Source organism: Manihot esculenta, chromosome 15 (assembly GCF_001659605.2).
Source record: "Manihot esculenta cultivar AM560-2 chromosome 15, M.esculenta_v8, whole genome shotgun sequence".
Lineage (NCBI taxonomy): Eukaryota > Viridiplantae > Streptophyta > Magnoliopsida > Malpighiales > Euphorbiaceae > Manihot > Manihot esculenta.
The window spans coordinates 4876808-4893123 of NC_035175.2; the positions used below are offsets into that span (position 1 = coordinate 4876808).

General features: G+C 37.3%; 2 protein-coding genes across 2 annotated transcripts; both read left to right on the forward strand.

Annotated features, from left to right (window-relative positions):
- Positions 1 to 8156: 8156 nt before the first annotated feature.
- Positions 8157 to 12124, forward strand: LOC110602720 (chloroplastic import inner membrane translocase subunit TIM22-2). Its single transcript, XM_021740315.2, has 5 exons — positions 8157 to 8438; positions 10522 to 10586; positions 10864 to 10936; positions 11022 to 11075; positions 11710 to 12124. Exons 1-5 carry the CDS (start codon positions 8258 to 8260, stop codon positions 11988 to 11990), a joined length of 654 nt encoding a protein of 217 aa, XP_021596007.1. The 5' UTR covers positions 8157 to 8257; the 3' UTR covers positions 11991 to 12124.
- Positions 12125 to 13102: 978 nt separating this feature from the next.
- LOC110602707 (40S ribosomal protein S8) lies at positions 13103 to 15886 on the forward strand. The gene is made up of 5 exons (XM_021740297.2): positions 13103 to 13253; positions 13366 to 13438; positions 13926 to 14256; positions 14804 to 14973; positions 15557 to 15886. The coding sequence occupies exons 1-5, from the start codon at positions 13250 to 13252 to the stop codon at positions 15636 to 15638; spliced, it is 660 nt and encodes a 219-aa protein (XP_021595989.1). The 5' UTR covers positions 13103 to 13249; the 3' UTR covers positions 15639 to 15886.
- The last annotated feature ends 430 nt before the right edge of the window (positions 15887 to 16316 follow it).

Below are 16316 nucleotides of genomic sequence, written 5' to 3' on the forward strand. Positions count from 1 at the left end.
ATCTTCAGGGAGTTCGCCCTTCTCCAAATATTTCAGATAGGGGCTCATCCAAGTTGGGCTCTGGTCCACCTGCAGTACCGTGTTTGTCTTCTTGAAAGCAGGTGTGCAGATATGCTGTATGTATACTTCGTCAGGGAGCTGCTCTAATTCTTCTTTGGTCAATCGACTAAGCAGGTCTGCCTCCTCATTTTCATCCCGAGGTATTCTTTGAAATCTGACAATAACTCCCCGTTCTGCGAGCTCGGCTTCTATGGCTTTTACTTTATCAAGATAGTTCTGCATGATGGGGTCTCTGGCTTGATATACCCCCGTTACCTGGTTGATCACTAGTTGAGAGTCACTATTTACTTCGAGGTCGGTTACCCCTACTTCCGAGGCTACCAACATCCCATTCACCAAGGCCTCGTACTCGGCCATATTGTTAGAAGCCTTGAATTCTAACCGTAAAGCATAACACACTTTGAAGCCCTCCGGCCCCTTAAGCATTATCCCTGCGCCGCTGCCCTCAGATCCTGATGCTCCGTCTACATATAGCTTCCAGCTAAATTCTTGGGAAAGCTCTCGCTCTCCTTCCTTTCTAGGCATCTCCGAGGATGATTCTTCCTTCTCCTCGTTGAATGAGCATTCTGCTATGAAGTCAGCCAGCGCTTGAGATTTTATTGCTGTCCGAGGTCGGTATTCCAGACAGTAGGGGCTGATTTCCACGGACCATGCTAACATCCGTCCTGAAGTTTCCGGCCTACGTAGGATCTTCTTTAAGGGTTGGTTCGTCATCACAACTCCTTGGTGGCCTTCCAGATAAACTTTGAATTTCCGGACTGCTAACAACAAGGCATAAGCCAATTTTTCAATGTTCGAGTACCTGACCTCAGTGTCTCTAAGTACCTTGCTGATGTAGAAAACAGGTTTCTGCTCTCCTCCTTCTACCCTTACTAGTACCGCGCTGATTGCCTGTTCTGAGGCTGCCAAATATATCAGAAGCTCTTCCCCTTTTATGGGACTGTTGAGCACGTGAGGCGAGCTAAGATATTTCTTAAGTTCCGCGAAAGCTTTTTGGCAGTCTTCCGTCCATTCGAAGTTTGGTACCTTTCTCAACTTTTTGAAGAATGGTAAACACTTTTCTGCTGACTTCGACATAAATCGGTTAAGCGCCACCACTCTCCCGGTTAATCTCTGGACGTCCCTTACGCAGGTCGGCTCTGGCATATTCAATATGGCTTCTACTTTCTCCGGATTAGGCTCAATGCCTCTTCCACTCACCATGTATCCCAAGAACTTTCCTCCCCTGATGAAAAAAGCACATTTTGCTGGGTTTAACTTCATTCTGTATTGATCTAACACCCCAAATATCTCCCTTAGATCTGCTATGTGTTGTTGAAAAGTTGAACTTTTAACCACCATGTCATCCACATACACTTCTACATTCCTGCCAATCTGGTTCTTAAAGATTTTATTCATTAATCGTTGGTAAGTTGCCCCGGCGTTTCTTAATCCGAAAGGCATAGCTTTGTAGCAGTAAGTCCCGTCTTCAGTTATAAATGAGGCTTTCTCCTCATCCGACTTCTCCATTGGGATTTGGTGATAACCAGACATAGCATCCAAAGAAGACATATAATCAAATCCGGCCGTTGAATCGACCATTTTATTAATATCGGGGAGGGGGTAACAATCTTTGGGGCAGGCTTTATTTAGGTCGGTAAAATCTATGCACATCCTGTATTTGCCATTGGCTTTTTTGACTAACACAGGATTTGCCAACCATTGTGGGTACATTACTTCCCTAATAAAGCCTGCTTCTTCTAACTTCTGCACTTCCTCCCGGGTGGCTTGCTGTTTTTCTCTTCCTACTACTCTCTTCTTTTGCTTCACTGGTCTGGCCTCGGGGAGGACATTCAATCGGTGTGTCATCACTTTGGGGTCAATTCCTGGCATGTCTGAGGGCTTCCATGCGAAGGTCGACGCGTGACCTCGGATCAGAGTCATGACTTCACCTTTTTGTTCTTTGGTGAGGTTGGCATTAAGACTGAAAACCTTGCTTGCATCTGCTTCTGATAAGGGGAAGGTCTCCAATTCTCCGACTGGCTCTGTCCGGGCTTCTTTTGTTTCATCTCTGACCTCCAGAACTTCCGAGTCGAGTGCTTCTCCAGTTGAGCTCGATTCTGTTACTGTGGCCAAGTATACCGCCCTTGCTTCTGCCTGGCTGCCCCGAACCATTCCCACTCCTTCTTCCGTTGGAAACTTGAGTGCCAAATACCTGATGCTGGTGACAGCTTCAAAGCTAAACAACGCCGGCCTCCCTAAAATCGCATTGTAACTCAGTGGGAGTTTAACCACCAAAAACACCTCATGATGGGTGCGAGCTCTGAGTGCTTCTCCCAAGGTAAGGGCCAGCTTCACCTTCCCTTCTACAAATACCGGTGCTCCTCCGATCCCTTTGATGGGTGACTGGTCCCGAACCAGCTGTTCCTCCGGGATTCCCATCTGCTGGAAAACCCGATATGGCAATAAATTGACCTTACTCCCATCATCCACCAGAACCTTCTTCACCCGAAAATTATGAATGACTGCTTCAATAACAAGCGCGTCATCGTGGGGCATCTGAATGCCCTGTGCATCTTCTGAAGAGAAAACGATGGCCATGGGTGAGTGTTCAACGATCTGCATGACCTCGCCATTGCTGATCTCTCCTTCCCGGTTTCTCTTCTTTCCTCGACGGCTCATCCGTCCTCCAGTTCCTCCAACAATCATATTAATAGTCCCACTAGACCCATCATTCACTGGTCCAGCTCCGGTTCTCCTGGGCATCTGGGCTGCCGGACTGGGCGGAGGCCTCTGCCCCTCCGGTTTCTTCACAAAATTTTTGAGATGCCCCCTTTTTATCAATCTTTCAATCTCCGCGATTAACTGAAAACAGTTATTTGTATCGTGGCCATGTGTCCGGTGGTACTGACAATACTTGTCAGGATTCCTCTGATCTGCTTCCGACCTCATGGGTTTAGGCCACTGGAGGAACTCCTTATCCTGGACTGCCATGAGCACTTCGGCTCTGGAAGCGTTGAGGGGAGTAGGCTTCTCAGGAACCCAAGGGGGGAGCACTCGTGGTTCATGAGCCCTGGGAGGAGGAGGGGGCCTTTGATCCCTTCTTTCCCAGGCCTGCTTATATGGCTCAGGCCTCTTCCCACGCTTCTTCTCGTGTTTCTCCAGCCTTCCTTCCTCCGGGGCTTTCTCTTTTCCTGCCACCCCTTTGGCAAATCTACTCGTTACTAAGGCGTCATCCTGCCTTATGTACTTTTCCGCCCTCTTCATCAACTCGGCCAGTGAGGTCGGAGGTTTCCTGCTCAAAGAACCAAAGAACTCGGCAGAGGTTGTTCCCTTTTGCATGGCCTCTACCGCCCTTCCTTCGTCGAGCTCGGGAATCTGCAGGGCCTCCGTATTGAAACGGGCGACATACTCTCTGAGAGATTCACCAACTTTTTGCCTAACTGTTTCCAGATAGCTTGTCTTCCTATCTGCTGGCACCCCGGCTACGAACCGGCTGATGAAGCGGAGGGCAAGGTCTCCAAAACTTTTAATGCTTCCGGCCTCCAGGCTGTTGAACCATGCCCTCGCTGGTCCCGAGAGCGTTGTTGGGAACACCTTGCACATCAGAGCATCTGACATAGTTTGCAACTCCATGAAGGTCTTATAGTTCATGACATGTTCTCTCGGGTTTCCAGCCCCATTATAGGCCGCCATCGGCGGCATCATAAACTTTTTGGGAACGGTCTCCTGCTGCATTACCTTTGAGAAGGGAGAAGAAGTAGGCAAGGAGGTTTGACTCTGATCTTTCTTACCTAGCTCGGCTAGGAGCTGCTCCTTCAACCTTTTCAGTTTTTGGTTCATTTTCTCGTCTTCTGGGTTGGATCTTTTGCCCAAACTACATTCTTCCTCCTCTGTTTCAGTTCCCGTTTCCCTGGTTGTTTCAGCAGAATAGTCGTCCACCTCTTCATTTTCTATCATCTCTCTTGCCCTTCTCCCATGGATTCGGGCCTCCGGTTCTTCCTCTTCTCCGGCATCGTGGTTGTTAGTTTGGAGGCGGATAGAGGTAGGTCGGGGTTCATCGGTTCTGGGTTCCTCCACTACTGGGAGTGCGTTTACTAGGGTGCTAAGTCCCCTTTGTTGCATTAGCTGCCCCAACCAGTGAGCAGTGGTTTGTAGCTGGAGAGCCATGGTTTGAATGTCTTGGTTAGACAGGGTCATGGTGGGAGTATTCCCTGCCAAGCCTGGCGAGGGATTAAGAGAGATGGGTGTTTGGTTATTCAACGTCGTAGGGCTAGAAAAAGAGAACTGCTGCCCCTCTTGGGCGGAGCTTAAGTCATTTGGAATATTAAGGTTACTTTCTTGGTGGTTTGCCATTGTGGATCTCAGTGGGTTTTGAAAGTGAAAACTCCGGTGATGAAAAGATCTCCTTCGTTTCCCACAGACGGCGCCAATTGATGATCTGAGATCCAATAGAATAGGGTTTTTCAAGGGTTTTGTGTTACAGAATAAGGCTTAAAATTTTCTGAGGAGGGGACTCCTCTTTTATACATTGTCTTGCTTGCTGGTGACGTGTAAAGGTCTCTCCAGGATTGGGCCACGCGTCTCTGCCATACAGATTCGGGTGTACTAGGGTATCAGCTGCCTGTTACATAAGTAACGACCTCTGATTCTCCTCATGCGTACGTTCGAGCGGATCTGCCAGGCTGTCTGGTGAGTACTGTTCTGGACCCCGGGCTGGGCCGAGAGTTGGGCTGGACGCTGGGCCTGAGAGGGGTCTGCTGGTCAGGGATCAGGCTGGACTGAGTGAGGAAGCTTGGTCGAGCCCGGCCCGGAAGCTGGAATGAGCCAGGCTTGTTGGGGGGTATCAAGTACGTGGGCCTCTGTGTCATGGGCCTTTGGCTGTGGTCAAGTCCCTGTTCTGGGGTGAAGGAATCCAGCGGTCATCACCATGTATTCTCAATGGATGAGATGAGGGAAATTTACATAATATAAATATTACTTGTATGAATTTAATATAAATTTATTTGTACATAAAAGGTAAACTTTAGTAAATTTATTCATAAAAAAATTATTAAATAGTTATATTAAAAGGTCAATAGAATGTTTATGAGTATTTACATTTTAATTTAAATATTTTAATTTTAATTTAATTGGCCCAATATTTATATTTTAGTATAATATTAACCAAATTATAAATTTTTAAATTTGATAATTTATATGCCAATTTGTTAATTTATTTAGCATAAAATGTATATTATTATTATTATTATTTATATATAAATTAATAACTAAATGATTGAAAAAAATGTAATGTTTACATTATTTGTAATTCAAATATTTAAATTTTAAATGGATTGGTGCAACATTTAAACTTAAATGTAATTTTAATAAATTTTTAAAAATTAAAATGTAAGAGATCAAATAAAATATTAAATATAATATTTTATTAATTTTTAAATATAAACTAATTTTACATAAAAAAATTAATATTTAATTATAATTAAATAATATATTTAATTTTAAAAATAATAATAATCTAACTATTAAATATATAGTAAATAATTTCAATAATAAATAAATTTTATTTTACATTGATAATTATGAAAATTTTATAATAAATATATTATTTTAATTATTTTATATATACTGCTATTTTAAATTAAATAATATGTCTATTATGAAATATTTATAATTATTACCGTAAAATAAAATTTATTACAATTGAAGATATGACCTACATATTTAATAATTAAATTAATTATATTTAATTTTGATTTTAAAAATTGATTAAAATTACATTCAGAGCTAATTTATTAAAAATTCAAACATTTAGATTAAAATGTAAAATAACACAAACGTTATACATTTTTTTGTCAATTGACTAATTAAAAAATAATTATAAAAATATACATGACATGTCAACTGCATAATTAAATTGCCACATAAACTATCAAATTTAAGAATTTATAAATTGATTAAAATTGCACTAAAATATAAAGGTATGTTTGGATTAAAATGTAAAATAACACAAATGTTATGTCTGTTTCTGTCAGTTGACCAATTAAAAATAATTATAAGAATGACATGTTAATTGCATAATTAAATTGCACATAAATTATCAAATTTAAAATTTTATAAATTGACTAAAATTATATTAAAATAATTAAATTAAAATTAAAAAATTTAAATTAAAATAAAACACTTATAAACGTTAGCTTTTTTTTAGTAAATTACTCATATTAAAATCGTGCAGTGAAGTTTAAATAAATTTAATAATTTAATGAATCAAAACTCTACTAGTCTTATAATCATTGTCAATCTATTTTTTCTCATTGTCTTCCAAAAGTTTTAAATAAATGAATTTAGTTCTCACACAATTATGCTGTATATTTAAACAAAAAATCTATACATTTTAAGATTAATCAAATTAAATTTTACATTTTTTTATTTATTTTTCAACTAAAGTAGCAAGGATTCTGAAAACTAAGATAGTGATATTATATGCGATTATTCAAGTAAGCTTTAAATTTTAATAAAACACAGATCAACAAGAAGGAAAGAAAATTGGGATATCCTAACACTCGAGTCATCAAAATAAGGCTCGCTTTTTTCCCTAACGATACAAGTATCAGTACAATGTGATTTTCGTCAGACCACTCGAGTATTTAACCTGCTAATTATGGTCTCATGGTAATTTTCATCTGGACAAATCATAAGATAATTTTCACCAGACCACCCAAACACTGGTTCCACTAATCATGGTCACAATACAATTTTATTAGGTTAGGTCACAAGGCGAAAAAGGTTCCACTAATCATGGTCACAAGACAATTTTATTAGGTTAGGTCACAAGGCGATTTTCGCCAAATCACTGAAGCGTTGGTTTCATTAATGACGGCCATAAGACAGTTTTCGCTAAGTTAGGTCACAAGACGATTTTCTCCAAATCACTCGGACATTAATCCCACTAATTACAGTTACAAGACAGTTTTCGTCAGGCCGGATCACAAGACGATTTTCGCTAGACCACTTAGGTGTTGGTCCTACTAATTGCGGCCATAAAACAATTTTCGCTAGGTTAGGTCACAAGTTGATTTTCGTCAGACCACTCGAACGTTGGTCCCACTAATCATGGACATAAGACAGTTTTTGCCAAAACAGACTATAAGACAGTTTTTATTAAGACAAGTTTCAAAGTGACTTCCACCGGACCAACCAAACATTGGTTCCTATAAACAGAAACCCCACGTCAAGAAGATTTAGAAGGGATATACTAATTCCCAATGGACAAAGAGGAAGCCAATCAAATATCGTAGGACAACATAATAAACCAAGAATCAAGATAAATGATGTCTACTTATTATGAAAACGCATATGGTGAGGTAGAGGTGTGCACTCACCAACTCAGGTGTCCAAGTATTCATTCCATTATACTGAAGTTTTATAAGAAATATTTACTAAAATGAGATTTAAAAATCTACAAATAAATATATTGTATTATCAAACAAGTTAAGCAAAATAGGCATCTTCGTTACAAAAGATTATAAGGAGATAAAAAAAAACCAAATAAGGTCTCTATTACAACAGAACCCTCAAAAACCAATTAACAAAAACTCCATCTCATCTATAGGAGGACAACGATTTTAACTGAGCATTTGACTGTATTCCTTTTATTATTCACAAAACACTAAAATCTATACATTTATGTGCTGCTCTAAAAAAATATACTGTCTTATAATTTTTATTTTTTTTATTTTTTATGTATATTAAAAAATAATATTTTTATTAATTAATTTTTTAATTATATTTATTTTAAATATATTAAGATTTATTAAATATTAAAAAATTAAAAAATATTAAATAAATAAAATAAATTAAAATTATAATAGTCAATTTATATATTATTATAATTTAAAAAATAAATAATAATTTTAAAATAATTAAAAAATATATGAAAAAAAATTATAGAATAAACGAAGTAATTTAATGAGCAACATTTTCCAAAAGACCTCCCATTCATTTAAACAAAGGCCGAAAGTTGTGGCACACGGGCCTGGTTTTGGCCTTTTGTAAAAACAAAGGATGGGCCCAAAATAGTATTGCTTGGTTTTTGGATGCAATAAACGGTGCCATGTAGCAAATGGCGAGAGGGTAACAAGACACCATCTCTGGGACAAAGGGGCTGGCTGCACTTTCTATTTGGATATTTGATAGAACGACAGCGAGAAAGAGAGAGATGGCATCGGCGGGTTCTCCAAATACCAACGCTGATACTGAGCTCGTAGATAACGATCAGAATCCTAACCCTAATTCTTCAAATGTGTTGGTTCCTGAATCTGGCTCTCCTGCAGTTTGCCTTTTGCGCTTCGCCGGCGACTCTGCTGGTGGCGCCTTCATGGGCTCCATCTTTGGCTACGGTCTTCTCTCCCATCCTTATTAAATAATGTTTATTTGTCTTTATGTGCACTTATTCACCTTTAATTTTGCTTAATTGTAATTTTTATTTGATGAAATTATTGGTAGTTGAATGCAATAGAAAATTTGACTGTTATACATTTGTTTCTTTAGATGATTAGCCTGTAGTGTTGCTGTTGTTGTGGTATTTTTTTCTTTTTTTTTTTCCGGTTCAGCAGTTATGGTTGTGAGTAAGAGTTGAATCTTGCCTTTATAAGGTAAGTGATGTTTAGATCACCGTAATCTGAATTTGAAGTGATTTCCATTGTTTGGAATTCTGAGATTTGAGTTGTGTGTCCAGTCCAGGATTTCGAATGCCCGCTGCCTTGCATGCCCTCTGGTTTAAAATGGTTATCATTTCGACTCTTTGATGCTCCATTGGCCTTGTTGAATCCCACATCTGTTTGGTACAGGGAAATATGCCCTTTAAACACTCCTCCAGGGTTAGGTTTGACCCAAATTTAAGATGGTATCAGAGCTTCACGTTAAGCTTGATCCAAATTTAACGGTATCCGATCCTACCACTGGTGTTGGGCCTTCCATAAATGTTTTTTATCCTTCTAGGTGAGGGGCTGAGTGGGGGGTGAGGGGAGTGTGGGACAGGAGTAATGTGCCCCTTGTAAAGGCCTTAGCCACTCCTCCCCTAGAGCTAGCTTTTGGGTGAGTTAGTTCTAGTTAAAAGTTAACAGGCGTTTAAGCGGATTTTTTTAATATTTTTTTTTATTTAACACATAGCACATTCTAAGTTGGGGTTTAGGATACATTAGCTGCGGTGGTGATATGAATAGAGAATTAAGCAGTTGGTACTTGGTATGGGATTCTAATAATATTTTTGAGGTTCAACTTTTATTATAAGAAATATTAAACGGAAAGGAAAATTTTGGTGCTTGCTATCATAATTTTTCCCTGGTTCCTCGAGCAGCCAATGCAGTTGCAAATTTTATTGCTAAGTTGATCTTTGATAACTTCCCATGGATTGGCTGGTTAACTGGCCTACACAGTCATGTAAATGTTTGTGCTTTGATGGGTTTTTTGCTGTTTAATGCAAGTAAATTGCAATTAAAAAAAAAAAGGTGCTTCCAGCATGTAAGGAACTATTGAGGAAAAACAAAGTAACTTGTTCCATGATACTTTTGCTGCCATGTGTAAATGCCAAGAGCCTTTACAAACACACACACACTCTCTTGGCACTACTTACCTCTATAATGCGAACTAAATATCCTTGGAGATAAATATTCTAGTGCCTTTTGGTGAGGGAGATGACCTCTGAAGTCATGCCAACATGTTGGTCACTTTATTTGATTAGATAGGATGAGTGAAGAAAATGCTTATCTTGCATCCCTGATTGTATAAATATTATCCAAGTAAACAATCCACATGCTTCATGATGTTAGTACTTCTCTAGAATTTTAAAATTGTTTTGCATTTTGTGTGTCAATTTTGAGGCAGTTGGAGAGAGAAGGTGATACATTTGGAGCGTATTAGTGATATGTATATGGATATTTTTTTAATTTTAAGTTCATGGCTTGTTCATGCTGAGCACTTAGGATATGATGACCCAGAGAAAGTTCAAGCTTTCCCTAGCCCCTTCTCATCAATGGGAAGATAGAGCATGAACCTTTGGAGGTTATTCGCACATCTCCATTTTTTATTGATTTCAGTTGTTTCATTTTTTGTCATTAGTTTTTGAGGTGTCCATAAGTAGGATTCTACAATATTATCTTGCCTGTTGTTTAACATTGGCATGTCTCCAATATTATCTCATATATTACTGTAATAGTCCTTCAGATGAGTTTGGTTGGATATGGCTATTATAGAATTGTACATTCTTGTACATTTATAATCCGCTGCTGGGGTAAATGAAAGCCTGCTGGAAGCTGTATGTTGAAATCAATTATTATACATATATTAGGACGATGCTAACCAGAACCGGCTTTTGGTTATTTTTTTCACCTTTTCACATTCCAATTGCAAATCATTGTTCTGTATGGATAACTAGGAGATGACTCATGGCCTGATATGACTGCTTGATATGAATATGTGCAGGTTCGGGATTGATTAAGAAGAAAGGCTTCAAAGGATCCTTTGTGGAGGCTGGATCTTATGCCAAGGTTTGAAATATGGAAATTTTCTCAAGTCTGCTGCATAGGCAACAAATTATTTATTTTATGTAGCATTTTAAAAAAGCGGGGAAAATTCTAACATATTTATACAGATTGATTTTCCACCGGGTGATGGAAGGTACAACTAGATTTGTCATTATTTTACATTTTCATCAAGTATTGTTATGAACCTATTTCCTAGCTACTATTGTTCCTCCTTTCATTTCTTGTGTTGGTAAAAGATATAAAGGAAAAAAGGAAACCTTTAATGAGTAATTGCCAACAGACATTTGCTGTCCTGTCTGGAGTGCACAGTTTGGTTGTCTGCTTCTTGAAGAGGTTGCGAGGGAAAGATGATGGTATGGCATGTTAGCTGTGGAGCTGCTTATTTGGCATCCCTTATATGCTTCTATTTTTAACTATTTTTTATTTCTTGCTTTGTAGTCATCAATGCTGGAGTAGCGGGATGTTGCACTGGTCTTGCTTTAAGTTTTCCAGGTATTTAACTTAATTTTCTGCAATCTAATGGGACATGCCATTGAACCTTTAGTTTCTTAGGTAACGCATTAAATAATTATGAGTAGAGTTTTCTGTTTATGGGAAAAAATAGCTGGTCATGTTTTTGTTTTGGCCTTACTTTTATGGTATTTATTATATTTGTCATCATTTTTCTCGTGGACCTTTTCTCCCTGTATAAACTTTGTGGATACCGAATGGAGGGGAAAACAATTATTTGGAGGCAAATTTGTGGTGCCATCAGGACATGGCTTACCATATTGAAAATTTCTCAGAACAGGTCAATGAGTCCTCAAAGATAGCTGTTCTTAAGGGAAGCATTGCTTCAATCCTACTTAAGAAATTTCTGTAATATCCCAACTTTAGTCATGTTACTGTTCCAACTTTCATCGTGTTACTGTACCTTTCTTCTTTATTACCACTTCTAAATGGGGAAGCGCTGTTGTTTCCTCATCTATATGTAACTGGCTAGTTCTATAAGTAGCTATTTTTCCACTTCAAACAGTGGCTTGAATTATGCAAATATAAGAATGCAAAGTCTTGTGCAATACTAACCAATACTAAAAGTGTGAGACTCGTTTGTTTATATGACTATATGAGCTATATGGTAATGCAGGAGCACCTCAGGCTCTCCTACAGAGCTGCCTGACTTTTGGGGCATTTTCATTTATTATTGAAGGGCTTAACAAGCAGCAACCAGCCCTTGCTCATTCATTTTCTGCGAGACACAAACGCGGCTACCACGATGCATCTCGCCCCTTGGCTCGCACTAGTGCACCTCACCCTTTTGCTCTTCCTCTTTCAGTCCCTCTTCCAAATGAGCTAAAAGCAGCCTTCACCTTTTTCTGCAAGTCCTTGAAGAAACCCACTAGCAATTTTCCTACTGCTCCCTGGTAAATGACCAGGAGAGTTGTAATGTTTGCTTTAACATTTTGTAGACTGTTGCTGTGGAGACTGTACCATGTAAATTCGTAGCTAGATTCTGAAGCTTACTGATTGCTTAAATGATAAAAATGGTACCTTTCTATGTATGGATTTTCATTTTTGGCATGCCAAAGTCACTGATGAATCCTAGCATGCATTTATTATACGATTACAAAGGTTTGCAAATTGAAATAATTTTCAAGCATAATGGTGAATTATTTTGTATAAATATTTATTAATTTTGCATAAGTCTCAATGCAAATATTTAACCTAATGATTATAAAGTTATTTTTATATAATATGTTAAGTACATTCTAACTAAAATGAAAATTTTGAATATGAAATTCTTAACGATTATTTGTTAAATAAAATATGTTTGATTTATTGTCGGTACTAGGGATTATAATATAACAATTTTCCTTTATAGGCATAAAAAGCTATATTATAGCTAATATTAATATATCAGAGATGATGGTAATATTAATACATATATAAAGCAGAGATTATGGAAATATAAAACAAAACTGAAATTTAAAAAAAAAAAGTTGTAAAGAAAGAGAGAATTTAAACCTTACTCTAAATCATCGGTGTAGATTTTGCTTTTGTATGGATAAATTATTAGAAATAAGTTAAAATCTTCCATTCAATAAAGGCTAGATAAATCAATTTTAGTCTTTTGGCTAAATAAGTCCTATCATACTCAATTTTTAATAATAAAACATAATCTTTATAATTTTTAAATATCATTTTTAATTAAAAATAATAACAACAAAATTCAAACTGATATAATATTATTTTAATTTAAAATAATACTTAAGAATTATACAAATTATATTTTATTATTAAAAGTTAATATTTTAATATGATAAAATCTAATTTGTTTAATGTAAACTTGTGTATTATTTAGAAAAAAAAGTGAAAACAGACCTATTTGATCATTGTGAAAAATATAGGGGAGTATGAACTTATTGCCACAATCATTACCGTTAAAAATAGAGATGGCTGGATGAATTAAACGCCGTCGTTCTCTTGCATTTACCATTGTTGACCTTTTTGCCCGCGTTTTATGAAGAAGAGGAGGATAATTTAGTAATTTGAATAACTAGGGTTTTTCATATAACCACAAGGCCCCCGCCATACTTTCGCCCCTCTTTCTCTGAAATCCTAGCGACTGTGTCGAGGTTCAGACTCGCGAGGCGGATAAGAGCTTGGGATCTTTTATCGGCAAAAAAATGGGTATATATCAGATGTCTTTGATGCTTTTGTTCAATTTGATATCGTTTAAACATGTAGTGGGTATAATGACATTTTAGTGGTGCTAGTGTCTAAATGCTGTATGGATTTACAGGTATTTCTCGTGATTCAATGCATAAGAGGCGTGCCACTGGTGGCAAGAAGAAAGCTTGGAGGAAGAAGAGAAAGTAAGGTTTTTAATTTTGATTTGTGGTCTCTTGATTGGCTGCTGAGAAGCTCCAAAATCACGCAACTGTTTTGAATCTTCCCTTGCTGCTATTTATTGGGAGGAATTGGGAGGAATGAGATATTGTTGTAACTTAAACAAAAGTCGTGCATGGATCAATTGGATTTTCTGTATAACTGTTGTTTAGTGGCCATTTTTGAACCAGAAAACGTATCGATTTCTTTTGAGCTTATTTTGATTCCATTTGTTGTATCCTACTCTTTAATTTTAAATCAGTCTGATATGACTGCTTGATGGATATTCGTTGTTATTATTGAAGAAAAGTTCTTTGAGACCCACATTTCTATCGTCTGTTTTTATCTTGTTAATTTGTATGCCTAGTTTTGAATAAGAGGCATTATTTTTGTAAAGTTTATATTCTCATTAGATCATTTTATATTTCATTGCCCCAATTAAATAATACTTATTTTCTTCCATCTTATCTTTAGGTATGAGCTTGGAAGGCAGCCTGCAAACACAAAACTGTCTAGCAACAAGACAGTCAGGAGGATCAGGGTCAGAGGTGGAAATGTGAAGTGGCGTGCCTTGAGGCTTGACACAGGAAACTACTCTTGGGGTAGTGAGGCTGTTACTCGGAAGACCAGGATTCTTGATGTGGTATACAATGCATCTAACAATGAGTTGGTCCGAACTCAAACTTTGGTGAAGAGTGCCATCGTTCAGGTTGATGCTGCACCTTTCAAGCAGTGGTATCTTCAGCACTATGGAGTTGATGTTGGTCGCAAGAAGAAAACTGCAGCTGTGAAGAAAGAGGGAGAGGTATGAGCTTTTCTTGAGTTGTCAAAAAAAGTGACTAGATGCGTTGTGCATTCAAAGATCCATTGTCATTTCATTCTGCTTTCTTGGGATATTTCTTAGTGGCATTGTTTTTTGCGTAAGATGTGTTTTAAATGATTTCTTATGATTTTAAGTGTTATTTGATTTTCAAAGCATTGATGTGGGCCTTATTGCCGGGGATTATCCTGCATATTTATTATTGTGAAGTTTCACTTATTTGCTTTCTTCATTGCGTGATTTGTTATGCACGAGTAATAATCTGATTGTGCTAGCATATTTAATTTTTCCAATTGCTTGTTTTCTGAGGTGAAAATATGATTTGTCGGGTGGAATTAATAGGTTGTGTGTTTTCAGATATTTTGATTTCTTGAAGAAAAGTACATGAAAATGAACACCTGTTGTGTCTTTTATTTATTTTAGAACTGTTCATATGATTGTGAATTTTAAATGGTTCTTCTTAGTATCCCCTGTTGGTAAATTAGTTGAAATGATTGATATTTGAAGTCTTTGTATTATTTCACTTTGTTAGGAAGGTGAAGCCACTACTGATGAAGTGAAGAAGAGTAATCATGTCATGAGAAAGCTGGAGAAGAGACAGCAAACTCGCAAGCTTGACCCCCATATTGAAGAACAATTTGGTGGTGGTCGTCTATTAGCTTGCATCTCATCGCGACCTGGTCAATGTGGACGTGCTGATGGGTGCGTATTTTCTCCTTTTCTATTTCATTTGGTTGCAATTTTGCTATCAAGGCATGGTTTAATTTGTCGTATTGCGAAGAAATGTTTAATGTGTTGCAAACTCCACCAATGTGGTAGCTTGCTGATACTGAGTTGGATCAGAGATCTCTTTGTACCATACACATTTGCATGGTGATTAATAGAGAGACTTGTATGAGGTCCCAATACAGCAGTGGTGATAGTGGTTGTCCAAGTTAATGATTCATAATAGTCCCTAGGATTTTTCTATTTAATGACTTGATTTTGGTCAATTTATATAAATAAAGATTTGGATTTGTAATGGAGGGGAAATCCTTGTTTCAACTAAATCCAATAATGTATTTGAAATTATAGCTCTTTAGTATGCTTTTGAAGTTTTAATTGAACAAGTCTTCTGCCAGATTCATGAATTTAGCCAATCAAAGAAAAGGTTACGCGTTATAAAAATCTCATTTGAGTAACTTAAGGAGGATTGATTTAAAACCCCCACCCTCACTCCAAAACACATTGGAAAGTGAACATTGCTAATCGCATTTCACTTTTTTCCTTAATTATTTTCTGACAGGTACATCTTGGAGGGTAAAGAGCTGGAGTTCTACATGAAGAAACTGCAGAGAAAGAAGGGCAAGGGAGCTGGTGCTGCTTGAAATTTTGTGATCTGACCCTCTATTCAGTTCAGATTTGTTTCTCCACCTAATTATTCCCCTTATGTTTGGACATTGATTTTTTTTTTTTTAAAAATGAGATGATTTGCTAAGTTTGTAGCACCAACTAGTTTTATTGTTGAATTCATAGTTAGAAACCAAATGATGCTTTTGATTTACGGGATTACCTCATCTATATATTTTTTTTATATGTGGAGTTTGATGGTAATGGACATCAACTTATTCTGTTATATGAGAGTGGCGTTCATACATCCGACCTGATAAATTTACTACCTTTTTAATGGTCGTCTGGCCGGAGTGGGCCCTTAGGCAAGGCTATAAAGACCCGCTTCACCAAACCAAACCCCTGGTGAGATCATACATGTATCATGGAAACTTATTCTATGGAAGTTTATCCAATTCATTATATACTATCTTTATTTGTACGCTTACCCACGATAGAAGGTTCGGAACTCCACAAACGGCAGGTAATAAGCGGTTAATACTAGCATTTTGTTAATGGATTCAGTTTCTAAATAACCCATCATGTCAGAACCGTGCTTGGGCAGAAAATGGTCTTTACTATAGTCCGATAACATCACTGAATAATGACACTTGCCATAAATGTTACTAATTTAACGCGCTGGTACTTGAGAACTGCAGCGAAGAATAAAGAATAAT